The sequence below is a fragment of the Vicugna pacos genome, chromosome 17 (assembly GCF_048564905.1).
Source record: "Vicugna pacos chromosome 17, VicPac4, whole genome shotgun sequence".
Taxonomy (NCBI): Eukaryota; Metazoa; Chordata; class Mammalia; order Artiodactyla; family Camelidae; genus Vicugna; species Vicugna pacos.
This window is the reverse complement of record NC_133003.1, coordinates 19,948,981-19,968,027: the sequence shown is the minus strand read 5'-3', so window position 1 is coordinate 19,968,027 and position 19,047 is coordinate 19,948,981. Positions and strand designations below refer to the sequence as shown.

At 50.1% G+C, this 19,047-nt stretch overlaps 2 protein-coding genes across 4 annotated transcripts in view; one reads left to right on the top strand and one right to left on the bottom strand.

Moving 5' to 3' along the window:
* NBEAL2 (neurobeachin like 2) overlaps window positions 1-4,495 on the bottom strand; it is a 29,867-nt gene extending 25,372 nt beyond the window's left edge. The window contains 1 exon segment of the mRNA XM_072941148.1: window positions 4,239-4,495. Within this exon segment, the coding sequence (XP_072797249.1) occupies window positions 4,239-4,289 (51 nt within the window). The 5' untranslated portion in view covers window positions 4,290-4,495.
* Window positions 4,496-6,716: 2,221 nt separating this feature from the next.
* Window positions 6,717-19,047, top strand: part of CCDC12 (coiled-coil domain containing 12) — a 44,813-nt gene continuing 32,482 nt past the window's right edge. For all 3 annotated transcript variants that reach the window (XM_031686670.2, XM_031686669.2, XM_031686668.2), the window contains exon 1: window positions 6,717-6,858. In XM_031686670.2, the coding sequence (XP_031542530.1) occupies window positions 6,763-6,858 (96 nt within the window). In that variant the 5' untranslated portion in view covers window positions 6,717-6,762. The remainder of the gene's footprint in view (window positions 6,859-19,047) is intronic.

Below are 19,047 nucleotides of genomic sequence, written 5' to 3'. Positions count from 1 at the left end.
AGTGGCAGATCTTGGTTAACTGGCAGAGTCACGGTCCCATGGACCACAGCTGGCTGTCCCAGGCAAGCAGAATGGGAGGAACTTAGTGGGCCCCAGAACAGCACTAAGAACAGGGCAGGGAGAGAAGACTGGACTCCACCGTGGGTGACTCCTCCCAGTCAGAGCTGCCTAGGTGGTAGTAAGCACCCCACCTCCTGCAATAGGCAAGCAGAAATGGGACAGGGTGGGATGGGGCCTGATCAGGATGACCTCTTTCAGGTCTTCCCACTCAGCATCAGCAGGGGGATGGCAATGTCAAGCTGCAGGTGGCTTCTGGCTATACGAGGAAGACTAGAGGTCAGACTTGGAGGACCTCAGGCCAAGGAATGAAGCAGGAACAGGGGACTTCACCAGGGGCAAGGATAACTGAGGCTAATGGTCTAAATGCCTAGGTGGCTGTGCCAGTCTCTCCCCTTTTCCTGGGGAGAGGGTCTTGAAAGGTGTGAACCTTCAGGTCTCCATAACACCCCCCAGGGCTTAACCTTCCCCTTGTCCTATCACTGTGGAAACCCGGAATTTCCTTTCAGGGTCCCCATAGTAACCAACCTGTTTCCATGGGGACCCCACACTTCCACATCAGCTCCCCAGCTGCCATAACAGCTCCAGGGATTACCCGCCCCTCCCCCAACCCTGGGCTCTGCGCTACTCTCCGCTACTCTCCCCTCTCCCCGTCACCTCAGTCCCTACCCCTCCCCTAGTAAAACAAAGGCAGGGAGGAAGGAACCCTGGTTGCCCCTGTGAGGTATAGAGGGGGAGCCAAGCACCAAGGAGGCTATTCCTTTCTCCCACTTCAAGAGGGTAAACTGAGGCACTGGTATGACACAGCTAAGGTCCCAGAGGGAGCAGAGGGCCTGACAGGTTTCCATGAGGTAGGAGAGCTCATTAGTGAAGGGTGAGGGACCAGGGAAGGGTGAGCAGAGCAAGGCCACCTAGAGCTCTGACCTGATCCCTCTGGAACCCTGAGTCCTCAATGGTGTAACTGGAGAGTTCAGCCTGCGCTGCCCCCCTGTACTCTGAATGCCTGTCCTTTCCCGACCTTTGGGACCCTGAGTGCCCCTCATCTCTCATGGTCCCCGGTGCTCCCTTTCACTGGGGGGCTGTTGAACAATGCCACTGCTCCAGCCTGAAAAGTTGCCACTCATTTACATATCATGCATAACCTTTACACACTGCCCAACTGCCAGCTTGTTGAGTGCTGTCCCCAGTCCCCTTATCCTCTCACCCCCTTCCTAAGCCCATACTGGGGAAGCCCTGCTAGACTGAGGCCAGTCCATCCTACTGGCCTCCTTTTCATTCCTGACAACTTGCCTCTCGTATTTCCCACTGCCATATGCTTTCTCCTCCTCTTCCTGCGCCCTCAGCCCTCAAGGCCCAAACTCAGTCCTCTGGCATGACATCCCTGATCTGTCACTGCTGTGGGGCCTATCTCTTCCACCCAGCCACTCAGCTAATACCCAAGGAGCACCGACTGAAAAATGTGGGGTGCAGGGGAAACTGCAGAGTAGCAAGCAGAATGAGTATGCAGATGGGGACATGCCTGGGCTCAGGTCTAGCTTGGTCTTGGGGGACAGGAGAGGAAGGTCACCTCAGACCAGACAGGAGGGAGAAGGCTCCACGCAGAGAAAACAGCTTGTGCTGTCCCAGGGTGCAGTTCCACCTGAGGCTTCCTGCCCACAGGGCTACACCTTTCCTGGGTAAAGGAACACAGGACTGAGGCTGAGCCAGAGCTCTGCTGGACTCTGCCCCAAACTTGTCCAACAACCTTGGTTTCCCCACTAGGGCCATGAGGGGCTCAGACTGAGTGATGTCCAGGGCACTCTGGCCCCTCCTTCCTCCTTCAGTAGCCACCCACAACCCCTCATCCACACGTGAACCCCAGCTAAGGAGGGCCCACAGAGGTAGTGGGTGAGTGAGTTTGAACTTGGGGTCTATGAGGCGAAAGGGAGGGCAGAAAGGGGTTGCTCCTGGGGCGGGCCTAGAGCCACAACTGGGGAAACAGGTTTGCCAGCTGATGTCAGCTCTCACGGCTGAAGGGAGGGGCGCAAGTGTTGGGGGAACCTTCTGGCTGGGTGGCTGGCCAACTCAGGGGTCTCTTAACACTCTGTATTAGTTCAACCCCTTACCTTATCTTAGCCTCTCCCCCAAGCACACACATGATAGGTCACTAGCAGGGCTTAAAAGCAGCACAGCCACCGCTCCTGGGGAGTCCAGCACAGAGGGTGGGGACCGTGTTCCGGGAGCAGAAGCAGGACCAAGCCGGCAGGAAGGCAGTGCTGGGAGGCTGGCTAGAGCTTCCTCTCCCCAGGCGACCTGGCCCCTCCCGGCTCCTAGGTTCACACTCATATCCTGGATTTGTCTGCTTGGCCCCAGGACGTCCCCTGCCTGCCCAGACTTCCAAGGCTACAACCAGCTAGCCTGTGCCCCTGCCCTGTGAAGTGAGGAGCTGGAGAAGGAGAGGGGACTCAGCACAGATGAATGCTCAACACCTGTGAGAGACTGACCATCTGCAGAGCTCAGCCAGAAGGGGCAGCAGGAGGCAACCATGCTGGATGTACAGTCCAGGGAAACTGTTTAAAGACAATCTCTCCCAGCAGCATGAAGACCCACCACTAACAGCCACCAGACTCATCACCTGATTCAAGCCCCTCTCCACCCAGCCACAGGTGAAGAAATTAAGGACCAAGAACCTGCCATAGCCACAGGGGTAATCAGAAGCATGAGAGCCAGGGACAGGTTTCCTTCCAAATCTTTTGCTCCTTCGCAAGGACCAACCTCTGGACATGGAGACAGAAACACTGGAGTGAGGGAATCTAATGGGGCAGGGAAGCAGAAAACTTCTCTGGCCTGGACAAGCCATACTGGCTACCCCTCTGCAAAGTCCAGACCATCCAAGATCAGGGCTGTGACAAATTTATAGATAGGAAAGCAGAGGCTCAGGGGTGTAAAGAGAGAGAGAGTCCCCACCAAAGAGGAACTCTATTCTAAGCATTGCCTCTCGCCAGGTGCCTGGACTTTTCACCACCTGAGCAGGCTCAAGAAGCTATGGCCTTGGGGGAATGTACAGCTCAAGTGGTAGAGCACATGCTTAGCATACACTAGATCCTAGTTCAATCACCAGTACCTCCTCTAAAATAAATAAATAAGTAAACCTAAAGCTATGGCCTGAATTCCAGGTCCCTGGGGCCCCAGACCTGACCTGCAGTCCTGGGAGACAGTTGGCCAACCTCCTCACAGAGGGCCAGCTGGTTTGAGTATGAACTTCCCCCCAGTGACGAGATAAGGGGCACACAATAGTTCATTGTGCCCAAGGTACACCTGAGCCAGGAGCATGATGCCAGGCAGGTGCAGGGAGGGAGGCTGGTGCTGGGTAAAGGGGAGGGAGGCATTACCCTGGGTTCCTTCCCTCCCGTTGATGCAGAAGGAAAGTGGGGGCCTATGTGTGAGAGACATAGAGTTTGGGGGACACCTGGGTCAGAGTTGCTCCTTTCACCATCTGAGGCCACTTGAGGTAGTTTCTGAGACAGGAGGGGGAGCTCAGGAGGAAAGGACCTCCCTCCAACCCTTTCAAACATCCCCACCCTCAGCATCCAAAGCGAATCTTTTCTTCTGGCTGGACCCCTGGAATCCACCACTGCCCACCCCTCTGCTGCCCCCTCCCCGGTTCGGGTGGGGCTGCCTGGGGTCAGGGAGAAGCTCACTACTCAGTTGGCTGCATGGGATCTCATGAGTTGACTCAAGTCGGACCGAAGTAGGGTCCTCCTTGTGATGCCTGGATCCCTAGCCCACACCGACCCGTCGGCCACGACCACCCAAAGCGGCTGCGCCCACAGGAAGGGCAAGCTCAAATGCAAGCTAAGACCCCCTCCCGACCTGGCCAGTCTTTTTTTCCCCCGGGCCTCAGTTTCCCCATCCGTAAAGGTAAGTGCTCTGCCGTCTTGGTCCAGGCCTCTCTCCTCCGGCAAAACCGAGGAGGCGCGGTCTCCACCCAAGCGGTTCTTGTGACCTGCGTACCCGCGAGGGTCGTCTCCAGGTATAAATGCCAGGGCACCGGCGGGCCGGGGGCGTACACGTGTATGCGGAGCCCGAGCACGCCCCGCGCGAGCGCATTTATGCGGCCCAGGTGGCGCTGGGCACAGGTGCAGCAGGAGCTGGGGGCGCCGAGCTGGGGGCACGGCGGGCGCGGGGCGGGGCGGGCTCACCTGCGCGTAGTAGAGCAGCCACAACTCGTAGAGCCGCTCGGAGGCGGCCATGGCCCGGCCCGGCTCCGGCCCTGCTCCACGCCACCTGCTGCCGCCGCCTCCTCCGCGCCGCCCGCCAGTTGCCCTCGGCCAGGCCCATGGGCGGAGGGCGTCACTCCAGGGCGGAGCGGCCCGGTACTACTTGGGGGAAGTAGTACTGGCCCCCGCCGCTCTCCTCCTCCTCCCCGCGGACCGCAGCCCGGCTTCCTGCACTTAGCGGCGGGCACCGCCGCCCCGCCTCTCCCGGGACCGAGCAAAGGGCGGGGTGTCTGGCGGGAGGAGGAGCCTGAGGTCAGGGCGGCTCCGGGGGGCGCCCAGCAGCCCCACCCTCTGCAATCCGTACCTTCACTAGTGCCTGGGGAAGGGCCATTCTGACCCTCTCGGACTAGGGTCGGGATGAGGGATTCCAGACTTGCTTTAGGTCTAGATGTGACTGGGACGCAGCCCGCCTGGTTGGAATGGCCACCATTCGTGCAAGGGACAGGCTTGCGGGGTTGGGGGAAGGGGCTGCGGGCCGGGTGCAGACAGGCAGTGTCCTTCCATAAGTAATGTTAACAACAACCATCACGACCACCTTACCACGTGCCAGGCCCTGGACTAAGCGCTTTATGGGGCGACTAAAGTGCCAGTTTTCTGCTCTTACTGTTTGTGGAGCAGGATGGTGTGGCGGGAGTGCGCGGGGCGGAGGCCCGCACCAGGAAACAGCAGGACAAGCCTGAAATACTTCCGCAGGAGCAGTTCCCTCTATCTGGGAGATTTAGGCAGTCCTCGCCTCGCCTGGACCCACTCCTCCAGGAAGCCTTCCTAGATGCTCCGATGGAGGCACTCTCCACTTTAGGGCTCAGTTCTTGAGTCACATCTTTTTTTTTTTTTTAACTTCAAAAGTTTAAAGGCAAGAAAGTGCCTCATGACTCTGTTTTACATGCAGAGAAACTGAGGCCGAGATGGGCCAAACGAGGACCACCTGGGCATCCAGGGACAACATGGACAGGGACAGAGGCTTGACGGACTCTTTCCAGAACCACTGTCACTATCACCCAGGGCCTCTTTCTCACCCACCTTCTCCCAATCCCTGTTGCGGTTGCGGGGGAGGGGGGCTGCTGTTGGGCAAGGGTGATGGGACTGGGAGGAACTGTGGGACCCAGAGAGTTACCGTCATTTGGAGGAATTGACCACTCTGGACCCTCCTAGACCTTGAGTAGCCAAGAGGAGACAGACCCATCCTGTCTTCTTGGCTTCATCTATCCTCCTGGCTTCCTGGGCAGCTCCTCCACTGGCCTTTCCTCCTGCCCCATCTATCTTACCTCTGAGCTGACATTTCCTGAGCACTTACTACCTGCATTTTGCATACTACTTGCACAGTAGGCCCTGGCAGGGCATGCCACCTGATACTGAGGTCAAGAGGGTTGTTTGTGGGGGCTACTTGGACAGGGGCCTATAGCAATGGGGCCTCTGAAGGAAACTCGGAAGGGAGTGGGAGTCTACTTTGTGCCAGCCTGGGAAGGGAGGCCCCAAGCAGGGAACAGCCTTGCTGAGAGACACGCCTTAGTGAGTGGGGGGGAAGGAGGGAGGGATAGCCTCCTCTCTGCAGGTGGGAGGAGATGTGGCTCTGGGAAATGGCACATGCTGTCAAAAGATCTTGACTTCAGTCAGAGTTTCTCAGTTGTCAGGGCATGCTAATTAACTCAGGAAAGAAGGCCCTGGGAAGCATTGTACCTCATGGCCACCTGCTGCAGTCGAGGCCAAACCAACTGTCAGCTTAGTTCTCAGGAATTAAGCTAAGAATGGTACCTTGGGGCCCACTAGACCCAGATGGGGGTTTGCTCTTCTCCAGGGTAGGTAGTCTACCGTGGGTATTTTGCCACTCTAGGGGATTTGGAGGTAGGAGGGGATCATCCATGAACCTAGAGGGAAGTGGCCATCAGCCAAGCCCTGCTCTGCTTAGGCTTTGTCTGAGCTGAAAATGGACAGAAAAGCCTAGAAGCCCATGAACAAGTGCATCCAGGGAGCTACTGACAGCTTGAGAGGAAAGGAGAGGCAGGCCTCTTAGGCTGGGGTCAGAGAGGAGAGTCAGGGAGGGCTCTTGAAGGCATTCTTGAGCCTTGGACAATCAAAACAACTGGATAAGGATGGGTCAGTGCGTTCCAACTGGCCAGCATAGTGTGACCTGTAGTTGGCGCTTAGGCAAAACCAGGGCGATCGACGCGCTCTATCCTCCTTCACTCAGGTCTGATCCCACTTGCTGCTTTCTCGCTGATAGGCGTTGGACGAATCGAGCCTTAGAGCTTTTTTCTTTGCCAGTCCTGGACGAGCTAGGCGAGTTGCCGGGTAGGAAGAGGGCGGGTCCTCCCATAGCAACTCAGCATTGATTGGCTTTCAGGACTTCCGGCTCCACCAATCTCGTCCCTGGATTGGCCGTGAGAGGGTCATCTACTCCTTGGGCCTGCGCGATGCGGCACAAGAGAAGAGGGGGTCTGCGGGCAAGATGGCGGCTACTACGGGCGGTGTGGGACGGTTAGAGGAAGAGGCGTTGCGACGGAAGGAACGGCTGAAGGCCCTAAGGGAGAAAACCGGGCGCAAGGTGAGGAATGCAAAGTGAGGGCCTTGGCTGAGGTAGCCAGCATTCGGACTTCGCATCACGACGAGAGGGCAGGGGACTACTGAGAAAAGGGAGATGTCCAGGATGCGCGTGCGCACGCGGCTGGAGCATGCGCGAGGAGTCTGTGCCCGCCCACCAAGTCTGGTGGTGCGGAGCGGTACTATTTCTGCGTTGGTGTTGTCTTCGCGCATGTGCAGGGACTCACAGGACAGTGGTCCACGCGCCGCATACCGTTTGACTCCTGTCCGGTGTTTCTCGTGTGGGTCTCCAGTGCCACTTTTAGTTTCAGACGCTCGTTGGTGTAGACGTTATTTGTTCCCGTCTGAGCACGCCGAATCTTCTGTTTTCCCATGATCCAGCCGTCTCCACCCCTGGGGAAATTCGACAAGTCTGCCCGACTCTCCCCTGTCCGCCAGAGTGCCTTGGACAGGGCAGTAGGGCAGTAGGGCAGTACCGTACTGTGCTCTAGGTGCCCAGCTGGAACCACTGAGTACCAAAAATCTAAAGGAAGGACCCGTTTCTGGGTTAGGGTAGACCTCAGGGAAAGAGGCAGGCGCTTAGTTCTTTACCAGGCTCTTATCTGGGGAATGGACCTCCTAGTCCTATTTGTTACCAAACTTGGAAACATTTTTCCTTGGTCTTGGTTGACACCAAAATGGTCTCATTCCTTTTATACTTTGTTCATATTTCCGAAATAATAGAGGGGAAAGAGAACTCTGAAGTTCACTACTTGTATGCAAACCCTGATCCTGTCACTTAGGGATATGGGATTTGGGACAAATTGCTTCGTCTCCATGAGCCCCGGTTTCTTCATGTTTCCAGTGGAGGATAACAACTCCTGCACATTCATTCTCAGTGGATTACTTTGAGATTTAACAGGGTAATCTGTATGAAAAGACCCTAGAGACTGCAAAGGATGGAGATAATTTCGTTCTGCTGTTGTTGCATGAGCGAAAGCTTTGTCCTGAACTGTAAGAAATACAAAGGATATTAAATATCTAGACCTGCAAGGAATAAGGGGAAATAGGGACTCCATTTTCCAAGTCAGAAAATCAGACTGGGCAGTCTGACCCCTGTTTCCTTTCTGCATGCCCGGGTGGTGTCCTTTGGGAAAGTGAAAGGGGAAATAATAGAGTGAAAGCCAGCGGGATTGGCTTCTGCTTTTGTTGGCAACTCGTCGGCCCTGTCAGACAGTTATCCCTGCAAACTATCTAGCCTGGGGAAGTGGGAAGCTCAGTCCTCAGCCTTACAAACAGTAGCTAGTCAGCCTGATTTGTTGGCTTGGATTCAGGGCCCACCTTATTGGAACTGGGCTTGAGGTCAGAATACAAAGGACAAGATAGCATCCTTATGGCCTGTTGACATGGGAAGGATGCCCCAGGTGTCAGGAAAACTGGCCTTTTAAGAGGGATTCTCTCCATGGGCTGAAAATATGGACCTGATTATTTTTTGCTTTTTCAATAATTGTGGTAGAATACCATAACATAAAATTTACCATTTTAGATGTACGATTCCGTGGCATTAAGGACATTCACAGTATTATGTAACTATACCACTATCTATTTCCAGAACTTTTACATCACCCCAAATGGAAACTCGGCAGCCATTAAACAATAGTTCCCTATCCTTCTCTCTCCTCAGCTTCTGGCAACCACCATTCTGCTTTCTGTCTCTGTAATTTGACTATTCCAGGTATCTCATATAAGTAGAATCATATAGTACTTGTCTTTCCGTGACTGCCTTATTTCATTCAGCATAATGTTTTCAGGGTTCATCCATGTTGTAGCATGTGTTAATTTCATTCCTTTTTAAGGCTTAATAATATTCCATTGTATGTATATACCACATTTTGTTTATCCATTCATCTGTTAATGGACACTTGGTTTGCTCCTAGCTTTTGGCTGCTGTGAGTAATGGACATGCAAATATCTCTCTGAGTCCATGTTTTCATTTCTTTCGTGTATATATCCAGAAGTGGAATTTTGGGATCATACAGTAATTCTGTGTTTAACTTTTTGAGAAACCACTATGTTTCCCATAGCAGCCACATCATTTTACATTCCCAGCATCAATGCACGAAGATTCCAGTTTCTCCACATCCTTGCCAACACTTGTTTTCTGTTTTATTGATTATAGCTATTGTAATGGGTGTGAAGTGGTATCTCATTGTGGTTTTGATTTGCATTTCACTAGTGATATTGAGCTTCTTCTCATGTGCCTGCAGCCATTTGTGTATCTTCTTTGGAGAAAAGTCTATTTGGGTCCTTTGACCATTTTTTAATTGGGTTTTTGGTTGCTGTTGAGTTGTAGGAGTTCTTAATGTATTCTGAATATTAACCCCTTATCAGATAAGTGATTTGCAAATATTTTTTCCCATCCCAAAGTTGTCTTTTTGCTTTCCTGATTATGTCCTTTGATGCACAAAGTTTTAAATTTTGATGAAGTTCAATTTATCTTTTTTTTTCCCGTTGTTTATCCTGCTTTTGGTATCATACCTAATGAACCAGTGTCAAATTCAAGATCATGAAGTTTTTCCCCTGTGTTTTCTTCTGATGATTTTAGTTTTAATTCCTACATTTAGGTCTTTGATCCATTCTAAGTTAATATTTGTATATAGTATAATGTAAGGATCCAGTCCATTCTTTTGCATGTAAATATCCAGCTTTCCCAGTACCATTTGCTGAAAAGACTGTCCTTTCTCTGTTGAGTGTTCTTGGCACCCTTGCTGGAAATCATTTAACCATACATGTGAGGGTTTATTTCTGGATGCTCTATACTGTCCCATTAGTTTCTGTGTCTGTCCTTATGTCAGTACCAAGTTGTTCTGATTACTGTAGCTTTGTAGTAAGTTTTGAAACCAGGAAATGTGAGCCCTCCAATTTAGTCCTCTTTCAAGATCGTTTTGGCTATTTGGGATCCCTTGAAATTCCATGTGAATTTTAGGATACATTTTTCTATTTGTGCAAAAACACCGTTGAGATTTTGATAGGCGCTGCATTGAATCTGTAGATCATTTTAGGTAGTATTGCCATCCTAACAATATTAAGTCTTCTAATGCATGAACATGGGATGTCTCTCTGTTTATTTAAGTTCTTTAATTTCTCTCAACATTACTCTCTAGTTCACATTGTGCAAGTCTTTAGCCTCCTTGGTAAATGTATTCCTAAATATTTTATTCTTTTTGGTGCTGCTGTAAATGGGGTTGTTTTCTTAAATTTCCTTTTCAGATTGCTCATTGCCAGTGTATAGAAATGCTGTTGATTTTTGTCTGTTGATTTTGTATCCAGAAACTTTGCTGAATTTATTTATTCTAACAGTTTTTGCGTATGTGTGGACTCTTTAGGGTTTCCTGCATGTAAGATCATGTCATTGGTGAACAGAGATAATTTTACCTCTGTTTCAGTTTGGATGCCTTTTTTTTCCTTTCTTGCCTAATTGCTCTGGCTAGAACTTTCAGTATCATGCTGAATAGAAATGATGAAAGCAGGCATCTTGTTTTGTTCCTGATGTTAGAGGAAAAGAATTCAGTCTTTCACCATTGAGTGTGATGTTCACTTTGGGTTTTTCATATATGGTCTTTATCAAGTTGAGGAAGTTTCCTTCTGTTCCTAGTTTGTTGAGTATTTTTTATCATGAAAGGAAGTTGAATTTTGTCAAATGCTTTTTCTTCATGAATTGAAATGATCATGTGGTTTTTTTGCTGTTACTGTATTATGTTGATTGATTTTTCATGTTGAACCATCCTGGTTGAATCAACCAAGAGTAAATTCCACTTGGCCATAGTGTATAAACCTTTTAATATGCTATTAAATTCAGTTTGCTAATGTTTTGTTAAAGGATTTTTGCAACAATATTCATAAGGAATATTGATTTGTAGTTTTCTTAAAGTATCTTTGGCTTTTTTTTATCAGGGTAGTGCTGATCTCATAGAATGATTTAGGAAATATTCCTTCCTCTTCAATTTTTTAGAAGAGTTTGAGAAGGATTTGGTGTTAATTCTTTAAATGCTTGGTAGAATTCACCAGTGAAGCTATCTGGCCCTGGGCTTTTCTTTGTTGGGTGGTTTTTAGTTACTTATTCAGTCCTCTTTTTAATTATAGGTCTATTCAGATGTTTTATTTCTTCATGAGTCAGTTTAGTTACATTGTATGTTTCTAGGAATTTGTCCATTTCATCTAGGTTATCCAGTTTGTGGCATACTGATTACTACTTACTTTAATTGGGTTTAATCTTCACAGTTCTGACTTCAGAAAGCTCTTGGCAGTGAACTCATTTCTGAAAAATGTGCATTTGGAAATCACAAGGCTTCTCCCTTGAAACTGAGAACTCACTGGCCTTTGGAGTTTCCTTGCATTCATTTTAAGAAACGAGAGTTACCGTGAAGCCACAACTTGACTCTGTTGGAAGCCTTTTCCTTTTCTGGCATGCCTATCCAGGAGCTCCTGATTATTCCACTCTTACAGTTCCTTTTCCTGCTTATAAAGGGGAAGTTAGAATTTTTAGTTGACTCTTCAGTTTCTGTGCAGTGGTGTCAAAGGTGGGTCAGCAGCAGGTGATAACATGTTGTTTGGCTTGTTTCAAAATGGGTTGCTAGAGCTGGTAATGTATTCTTTCAGCAGTTGTATACTGAGCACCTAGTGTGCACCAGTCATTCAGGCACTGAAGGTACAACAGTGAGCAAAGCACACACAGGTCTGTGCCCCAAGCAGCTTCTGTTTAGCTGGTGGGGACAGATGGTTGAGCACAATATGTCTAATGTTAGCTGGAGTTGGTGCTCTGGAGAGGATGAAAGAAGGAAAGAAAGATAGGGAGTACATGGTGCCCCCATTTTACTCTGTAGCTCTAGCAGTTTAATTTATTAGAGACAACAGTGTTTTCAGATTTAACATGGTTAATAATACCACCTGCCTGACTTATCTTACTTGATCTTGATGACAAACCTGAGAAGAAGGAAGGAGGAGGGCTAATTTATAGGTGGATACACTGAGGCCAATCAATGTGAGGTGCTCTGCCCAAAAGTTATACGACTAGGAGGTAACCCAGGTGAGTGCTGGGGTTAGGAGGGACCAGGAAAAGAGGTGGTACCTCTCTTTATGCCCCGACTTGGACTGGTTCCCAGATACAGGGTGAGAGTGGGTTGAGAAACTTCACTGTATTACTTTCTGATTCCTTGAGATTTTGTAAATTACATTTCCCAAAAGCAATAGTGGAAAAAGAGTGTAGGCCCCAAGTCCAAGCTGCCCATATGTATGTGCCCTAGTCCCTTCTGATTAAGAGCCTAATCAGTCCTAATTCTGGCCCTTCTTCCCACTGACAAGGATGGGTGTAGCCCTATTTGCCACAGTTGTTGTTCTTTTTTTTAAATATGTTTTTATTATGGTGAAAATCTGTGATGTAAACTTTGCTATGTAACCATTTTTCATTGGCATTAAGTATATTCACAGTGTTGTGCAACCGTCACCACTATTTCTGAAACGTTTTCATCACTCCAAACAGAAACTCTGCACCCATTAAGCAATAACTCCCCATTCCTCTCTTACCCTGGCCCCTTGAAGCCTCTAAGCTACTTTCTGTCTGTATGAATTAGCCTAATGTAAATACCTCATGTGAATGGAATCTCAAGATATTTGTTCTTGAGTGTTTGGCTTATTTCACTTAGCATAAGCATACATTTTCAAGGTTCATCCATATTCTAGCACGTAACAGAATTTCATTCCTTTTTAAGTCTGAATGATACTGCATTATGTTTTATTCATCCAGTCATCTGTTGATGGATATACCTTTGGGCAGTTGTGACTAATGCTGTCGTTGGTGTATTGGTTTACTTTTTGGTGTATAAGTATTTGAGTCCCTGCTTTCAATTCTTTGGGGTTTACACCTAAGTAATGGAATTACTAGGTCACATAGTAATTCTATGTTTAACTTTTTGAGAAACCACCAAACTGCCACAGCAGCTGTACCATTTTCCACTACCACCAGCAATGTACGCGGGTTCCGATTCTCTACTTACTTGGGAAAACTTGTAATTTTCCTTTAAAAAAAATTATAGCTAGCCTACTAGGTGTGAAGTGGTAACTCATTGTGGTTTTGATTTGCATTTCCCTAATGATTATTGCTGTTGAACATCTTTTCGTGTCCTTATTTGCCATTTGTATATGTTCTTTGGAGAAATACCTACTCATATCCTTTGCCCACTTTTTAACTGGGTTGTTCGTCTTTCTGTTGTTGAGTTGTAGCTGATTTCTTTTTTTTAAACATTTTTTATTGATTTATAATCATTTTACAATGTTTTGTCAAATTCCAGTGTTCAGCACAATTTTTCAGTCATACGTGGACATATGCACACTCATTGTCACATTTTTGTCTCTGTGAGCTACCATAAGATCTTGTGTATATTTCCCTGTGCAATACAGTATAATCTTGTTTATCTATTCTACAATTTTGAAATCCCAATCTATCCCTTCCCACCCTCCGCCCCCCTGGATAGCTGATTTCTTTCTGTACTCTGGATGTTAAGCCGTTACCAGATATGGGATTTTCAAATATTCTCTCCCATTCCGTAGGTTGTCTTTTTCTTCTTTTAGTAGTGTCCTTTGATGCACCCAAGTTTTTAAAATTTTGATGAAGTCCAAATTATGTTTGTTTCCTTTTGTTACCTGTGTTTTTAGTGTCACATTTAATCTCCACAGTTCTTGAGTGACATTACTATTAGGGTAGATGTCTGGGGAAAAGACAGTCAAGGGTCTAAAGTCCAAGTTAATTTTCCAGCCCATAGTCGTTTCTTGTGGGACTTGTCAGTGGTGAGGCTGGGGAGGAAGAACAGCCTGCCTGCTGCCGGCAGATAGGAAGCAAGGGATCTCCTCCCTCAAGGAGGAAGTGGTGCCCCGCTTTTAGATCAGTCCTTTTTGTGAGGATGAGGCCCCTGTGGGACCAACTCCAGGGTCGAGTGCTGCCTCAGCCTGCCTGTGCTGATGGAGAGTGCCTGTCTGCCCTGTAGGGTGGCTCCCTGCTGGTCACCTAGCACTCGGTGGCAGGTACTTCACAGATACCTCCTATGTGCATGGTTTTCTTGGAGGCATCAGGGTTTCTGGCATGGGGTTGATTTTCCTCGTAATATTATCTTTTTCCTCTCCCCCTACCAGACTATAAACTCAAACCTAGTGCAGTGTGGAAGAATCAGTTCTGAGACTGTGACAGGTGGAAACAAGATTAGGGTCTTAAGATTTCTGTGTATTATTCAGCAGTAAGGCTCTGTCATTGTTGGGCAGCTCTGCAGTTTTACAAAGTGCTTCCTTGCTAGCCCACCTGACATGACTGATTTGAGGGGGCAAGACAAGAAGAGGTTCAGAGGTGCCTAAGGTCATGGAACATAAGTGACTCCTGGATCCAGATCAAGAAAGACCTGCTCTGGAGGGGGCTTTATGCAGATTGCAGCCCTGCCTGTAGCAGCATCCTGTAGGTCAGCCAGCCCAGGCTGACGGGAAAGACCACATACGATATTAGACTGTACTGCTGGGGTTCATTTCCTGGGAAAGTCAGGCTGGGTCTGGGGACACTTCCTGGGAAGGCAGAATGGAATGTGGGCTGAGCCGCGGTGGATGGGACTGGGATGGAAGTATTAAAGTAGCTGGAAAGGAATGTTCCGGGGAGCAGTTCAGAGATAGGAACCTTTAGGAGCACGGAGGGGACAGTGGGGATGCCTCAGAGGATTTGACAGCAAGCAGCTGGCAGTGACTGGGACAGGAGTGAGGTCTAAAAGTGCCGCTGGGTTCGTTGGTGGCCAAGTTCTGCAGGAGCCAGGGCTTCCAGCCGGGAGGGCAGCCAACCTGCCCGGGGAACACATATTTCGGTATTGTATTTGAACCTCATTTCTTGATGCTCATCCAGAAGTTCCAAGCTGGGTGGGTAGGTGAACAAACAGTTCAAGGCTGTAGATGAAGTTCCGTGGCATCTTTCTATGGTGCTGTCCAGCTGGGAACTGTGAGGCCACTTCCTTGTCTGACCTCTTCCTCGGTAGCCAAATCTTCTAAGGGTGATTAACTTGGCACAAACACTTGCCCCTTGGCTGTTGGCTCTCCTGACATTTGGCCTGTGTCTTTCTACCTTGAGACAGAGGGAGACTGGTTGTCTGCCTGGCCAGCCCCTCAGGGGTTGGGTGTGACCTCAGGGCCAATGTCTGGCTGTCAGCTTGCAGGTTCAAGAGCAATTCCTGTTTTTCACTTGGTTCTTGAGACCAGAGCAGCTCTGTTCAGTAGAACTTTGTGTTATGGTGGCAGTGTTCTACACATAATCTGTGCTGTTCAGTGCCGTAGCCACTAGCCACACGTGGCTCTTGGCCTCTTGAAGTGTGGCTAACACATCATTAATTTTATTTGATTTTAACTAATTTACATTTAAACAATCACACTTGACTTATGGCTGCCTTACAGGACAATACATCGCTGGAGGACTTAACTCCCTCTAGTCCCACTCATAAGAGACTGTGTCTCTACCTGAAGTTCCATTTATTGAGAGCTAAGAGGGAGAGGGTAGGTGGAAACCCAGATGACCATCAGATCAGCCTCAGGGAGCCTCGAGTTGGGGCAGAGGGCTTTGAAGTTGTCTATCATCATGGCCAGTGTCTCCACCTGAAGCTTATTCCTGAGATGTGTGTGTGCCCAGTGGAATTCAGCGCTGACCATTCAGCGGTACAGTTGTAAGCTTCACACTCAAGTAGTGCCAAAGCAGAGGGAAGCTCATTGATACTTTCTGACTTGGGTGCACCAGGAAAGGTCCTGGCCGATGCGGGTTGTGAGGGCAGAAGAGGTTGCTGGAGGGAAGGGCTGGTGAGTGTTGTAGGGGGCAGTTGAGTGTGGAGGAGAGCCCAGTGTGCTGGGTGAGGAGTCCAACTTGTCTGTGTCCTGTTTATCTCAGGAAGTTGTCTCTGTCCCCACCCTTTGTGGTCACATCCCCATGCCTAACAGCCTGATCACTAAGTCACTTGAGGAGGCCAATGCCTCCTGCATTGACAGCCTTTTGCAGGGTGGCAGTCACATTTACGTAGCTGATTGTGACAGGATCTCACGACTTGTTCAGTCCCCGAAGCAGCCCTTTGAGGTAGGTATTAGTTTCTCCCTATTTAATAGACCAGGAAACCTGGGGCTGAAGGGACCTCTTGAGTCAGTGCTTTGAGATGTGGCCACTCCTGGATGGTCCCTTAAGCCCTGGCCCTGTATCCCTCCTCTCTTCACCGCCAGGTGCTTAGGAACAAGCAGCCCCCAGGATGGGGTCCCCTTCCCATCACACACAGAAATTGCCATCAGGCTGCCTGGTGGGAGCCATGTGGCGTAGTGGAGAGCATGTGTTTTGGAGCCAGATGATCTGGTTTAAATCCCAGCTCCATTTGTCTGTGGAACCAGAGCAGATCGCTAAACCTCTGAGCCTTCCTATCCCTGTCTGTAAAATCCAGACATGGCTTCTGAACTCATCAGTAGCTGGGAATACAGAGAAAGAGGTCTGAGAAGTGTCCAGCTCAGGGTCTTTTATAAATGTGGGTGTCTGTTCTTTCTCCCCCACCCTCTTGGAAGTGGGGGAGTTAGGTGGTCCTCCCGCCCTCTCTGCAGGGTGACAGTGCGTGAAGCCAGCCCCGTTTCTGATGGAAGCAAAGAGGATATCCTCTTGGTCCCCTGACTTTATTCAGCCTAGCCCTAATTCATTGAAGGTGGAATTCATTTTTAGTGCAGAATGTTAGATTAACAAAAAAAGTGGATTTGCAGAGCTGCAACCTAGGTGAAGTGTGCAGTTCCCATTGATCCTAAGGACTGACCTCTTCTCCACCTCTGCTCAGACCCTGAGGTCATAGAGCCAGTGGGAGGGAGAACCTTATGGGTAGGATGTTTGGGCTTCTGACAGAAATATGTGTTGAACCAGTGTTGAAACTTTGGACTGAGTCATCCCTTCAGAGGGCCTTGACTTGTTCATGTGTAAAATAAAGATGTTGGATCAGTCAGAGGTTCTCAGACCTACCTGTGCGTCAGGATCACCTGGGGAGACAATTTGCAATCTCTTCTCAGGCCCCATCCCAGACCTCCTGTCGGGCTCTTGGAATAGAGCCTAGAAATCCAGGCATTTTTAAAGTTCCCTGGATGACTCTGATACAGCATTTTTCTGGAAATCTCTGATCACTACGTTGACTTTCTCCCTTGATGAAAGGAAGTAGAACACCTCCTCTCCCTGGAGCACTCCTGCCCTCCTCTCTGCAGGAGCTCTGCAGCCAGCCAAGCCCTGGGGATCCAGCCTATGAATAAGACTGCCTCCCTGCCCCAAGGGGCTTACATGGGAGGGGCAGATAGGCGGTTAACTACGAGCAAACCGGGAAGATAGTGTTTGAGGAGTAGGTGGGGTGGGGGGAGGGGCTGCGTGGCTGCCCTAGGATGGGAAGATCTCTCTGAGTGGGAGACATGCAATCAAGGGGTTGGGGTAGGGGTAGGGATACCAAGATCTAGGGAAGGACGCTCCAAGTCCAGGTAGAGGACTAGCTTGGCTTGTTTGAGGGGCAGAAAGAATCCCTGTGTGGCAGGAGTAGAGTCAAGGTTGTGGGGATGAGAGAGTAGAGGCGCCCTGGGAGGCTGGGGCCACAGGGGCTGGACCTCACTCTGAGGGTGATGGGAGCCACTGGAAGCATGAGCACCAGTGCCCTGCCCCGACTGTGTGTGGAGGTAGGAGGCTGCCGCGTTAGCCCAGGTGGGAGGCAGTGGCACTTGGACAGGGTTACGAGACATTCTGGAGGATGGACTATGGGGGTGAGCAAGCTAGGTGGATGGCGGGGCCTATTCCAGAGGTAAGTCAGGGGGGTGGTTTTGAAGGAGAAATCAGGAGTCCAGTTTGGGCCACATTAGGCCTGAGATGACTGTTAGACATCTAAGTGGAGGAGTACTGTTAGGCAGGTGTCTGAACTGCAGAGAGATGCTTGTGTAGTAGGATTTGAAGCCCTCGGGCTAGATGAGGTCCTCTGGGTAGAGAGCAAAGGTGGAGGAGAGGGGGACAGTCAGTGCCCTGAGGCTCACCCTGGAGGCGTTCGGCGGAGTCCTCAGAGGAAACTTGGAGGGAGGGGGCAGTGGGGCTGAGAGAAGCCAGGTAAGGACTGGGATGGGTTTGGGCAGGACAGGCTGGTTGGTGAGCTTGGTGCAGCTGTTTCAAGGAAATGTGCATGAGAGGGGAGGGTACCAGTGGAGTCCAGGCCAGCTGGACTGGGGTCAGTCCAGCTATAGCCTCACTGTGAATTGGGCCTCCTTTCCGCTGTTTTAAGTCTTCACCCATCCCAACTGTAAGACTCACTGATCCCTCAGGAGAGGTGGCAGCAGCTGAGGCAGTGCCCCTGTGGCTTTGCTCTCTAGGCTGGCCCAGTGTTGTGGGGCTGGTGGCCTTCCTGTCCTCCCCCCACCCAACCCCACCCCACCCCGCCCTGTCCTTGTAGGTGGGCAGACCCTGAGGGCCACTCCCGTGTGAACCCAGTGCTGCTTCTGAGTCAGGCTGGTGGCTTCCCTCAGGTTCCCTGCACCAGGGGTTGTCTGGACAGATTGCTTCTGCCACCTGGCTCTGCCAACTCTGAGACCAGGAGATAGATAAGTCTTTTGGCGTTCCTTCAGCTGGAAGAGGGCCCCAGGAACCCCTACCTCCTGGGAGGAAGATGAAGTGAGATGGTGTGTGCAGAAAGGGGTTGAGAAATGAGAGGTGTGTATGTGTCTTTGTTCTTTCCGCTATACTCGTGTTCTTCCTCTAGTGAGGGCTCCTTTATTTTATGGGTGAGGTAGCAGAGACCCAGAGAGGGTCAGGGACTGTACTGAGTCACGCAGGACCACCCCCGGAGATGGGCACCGGGAATCCCACCACCTCACGGCTGTGTCCTGATGGGGTGGGCTGGGTGCTGGCTGCCCCTTGGAGTTGTGCGGGGAGGGGCTCTGCTGTGGGCCAAGGGGCAGAGAAGGACACCTTCCCTCAGCTTGGTCTCCTATCCCGGGGAGAAACTGCAGGCCTGGGCAAGGGAGTGAGTCTCGGGAGGTAGATGTTTCCCCGGGAGGTAGATGCATAGCTGCTCTGGCTCCTTTCCTGTTTAGCTCACCTGTGGTGGCTGAGGCAGCCTCATGGAGCAGAAGGGGCGCTGGACAGGAAGCCAGAAGACCAGGTCCCTCT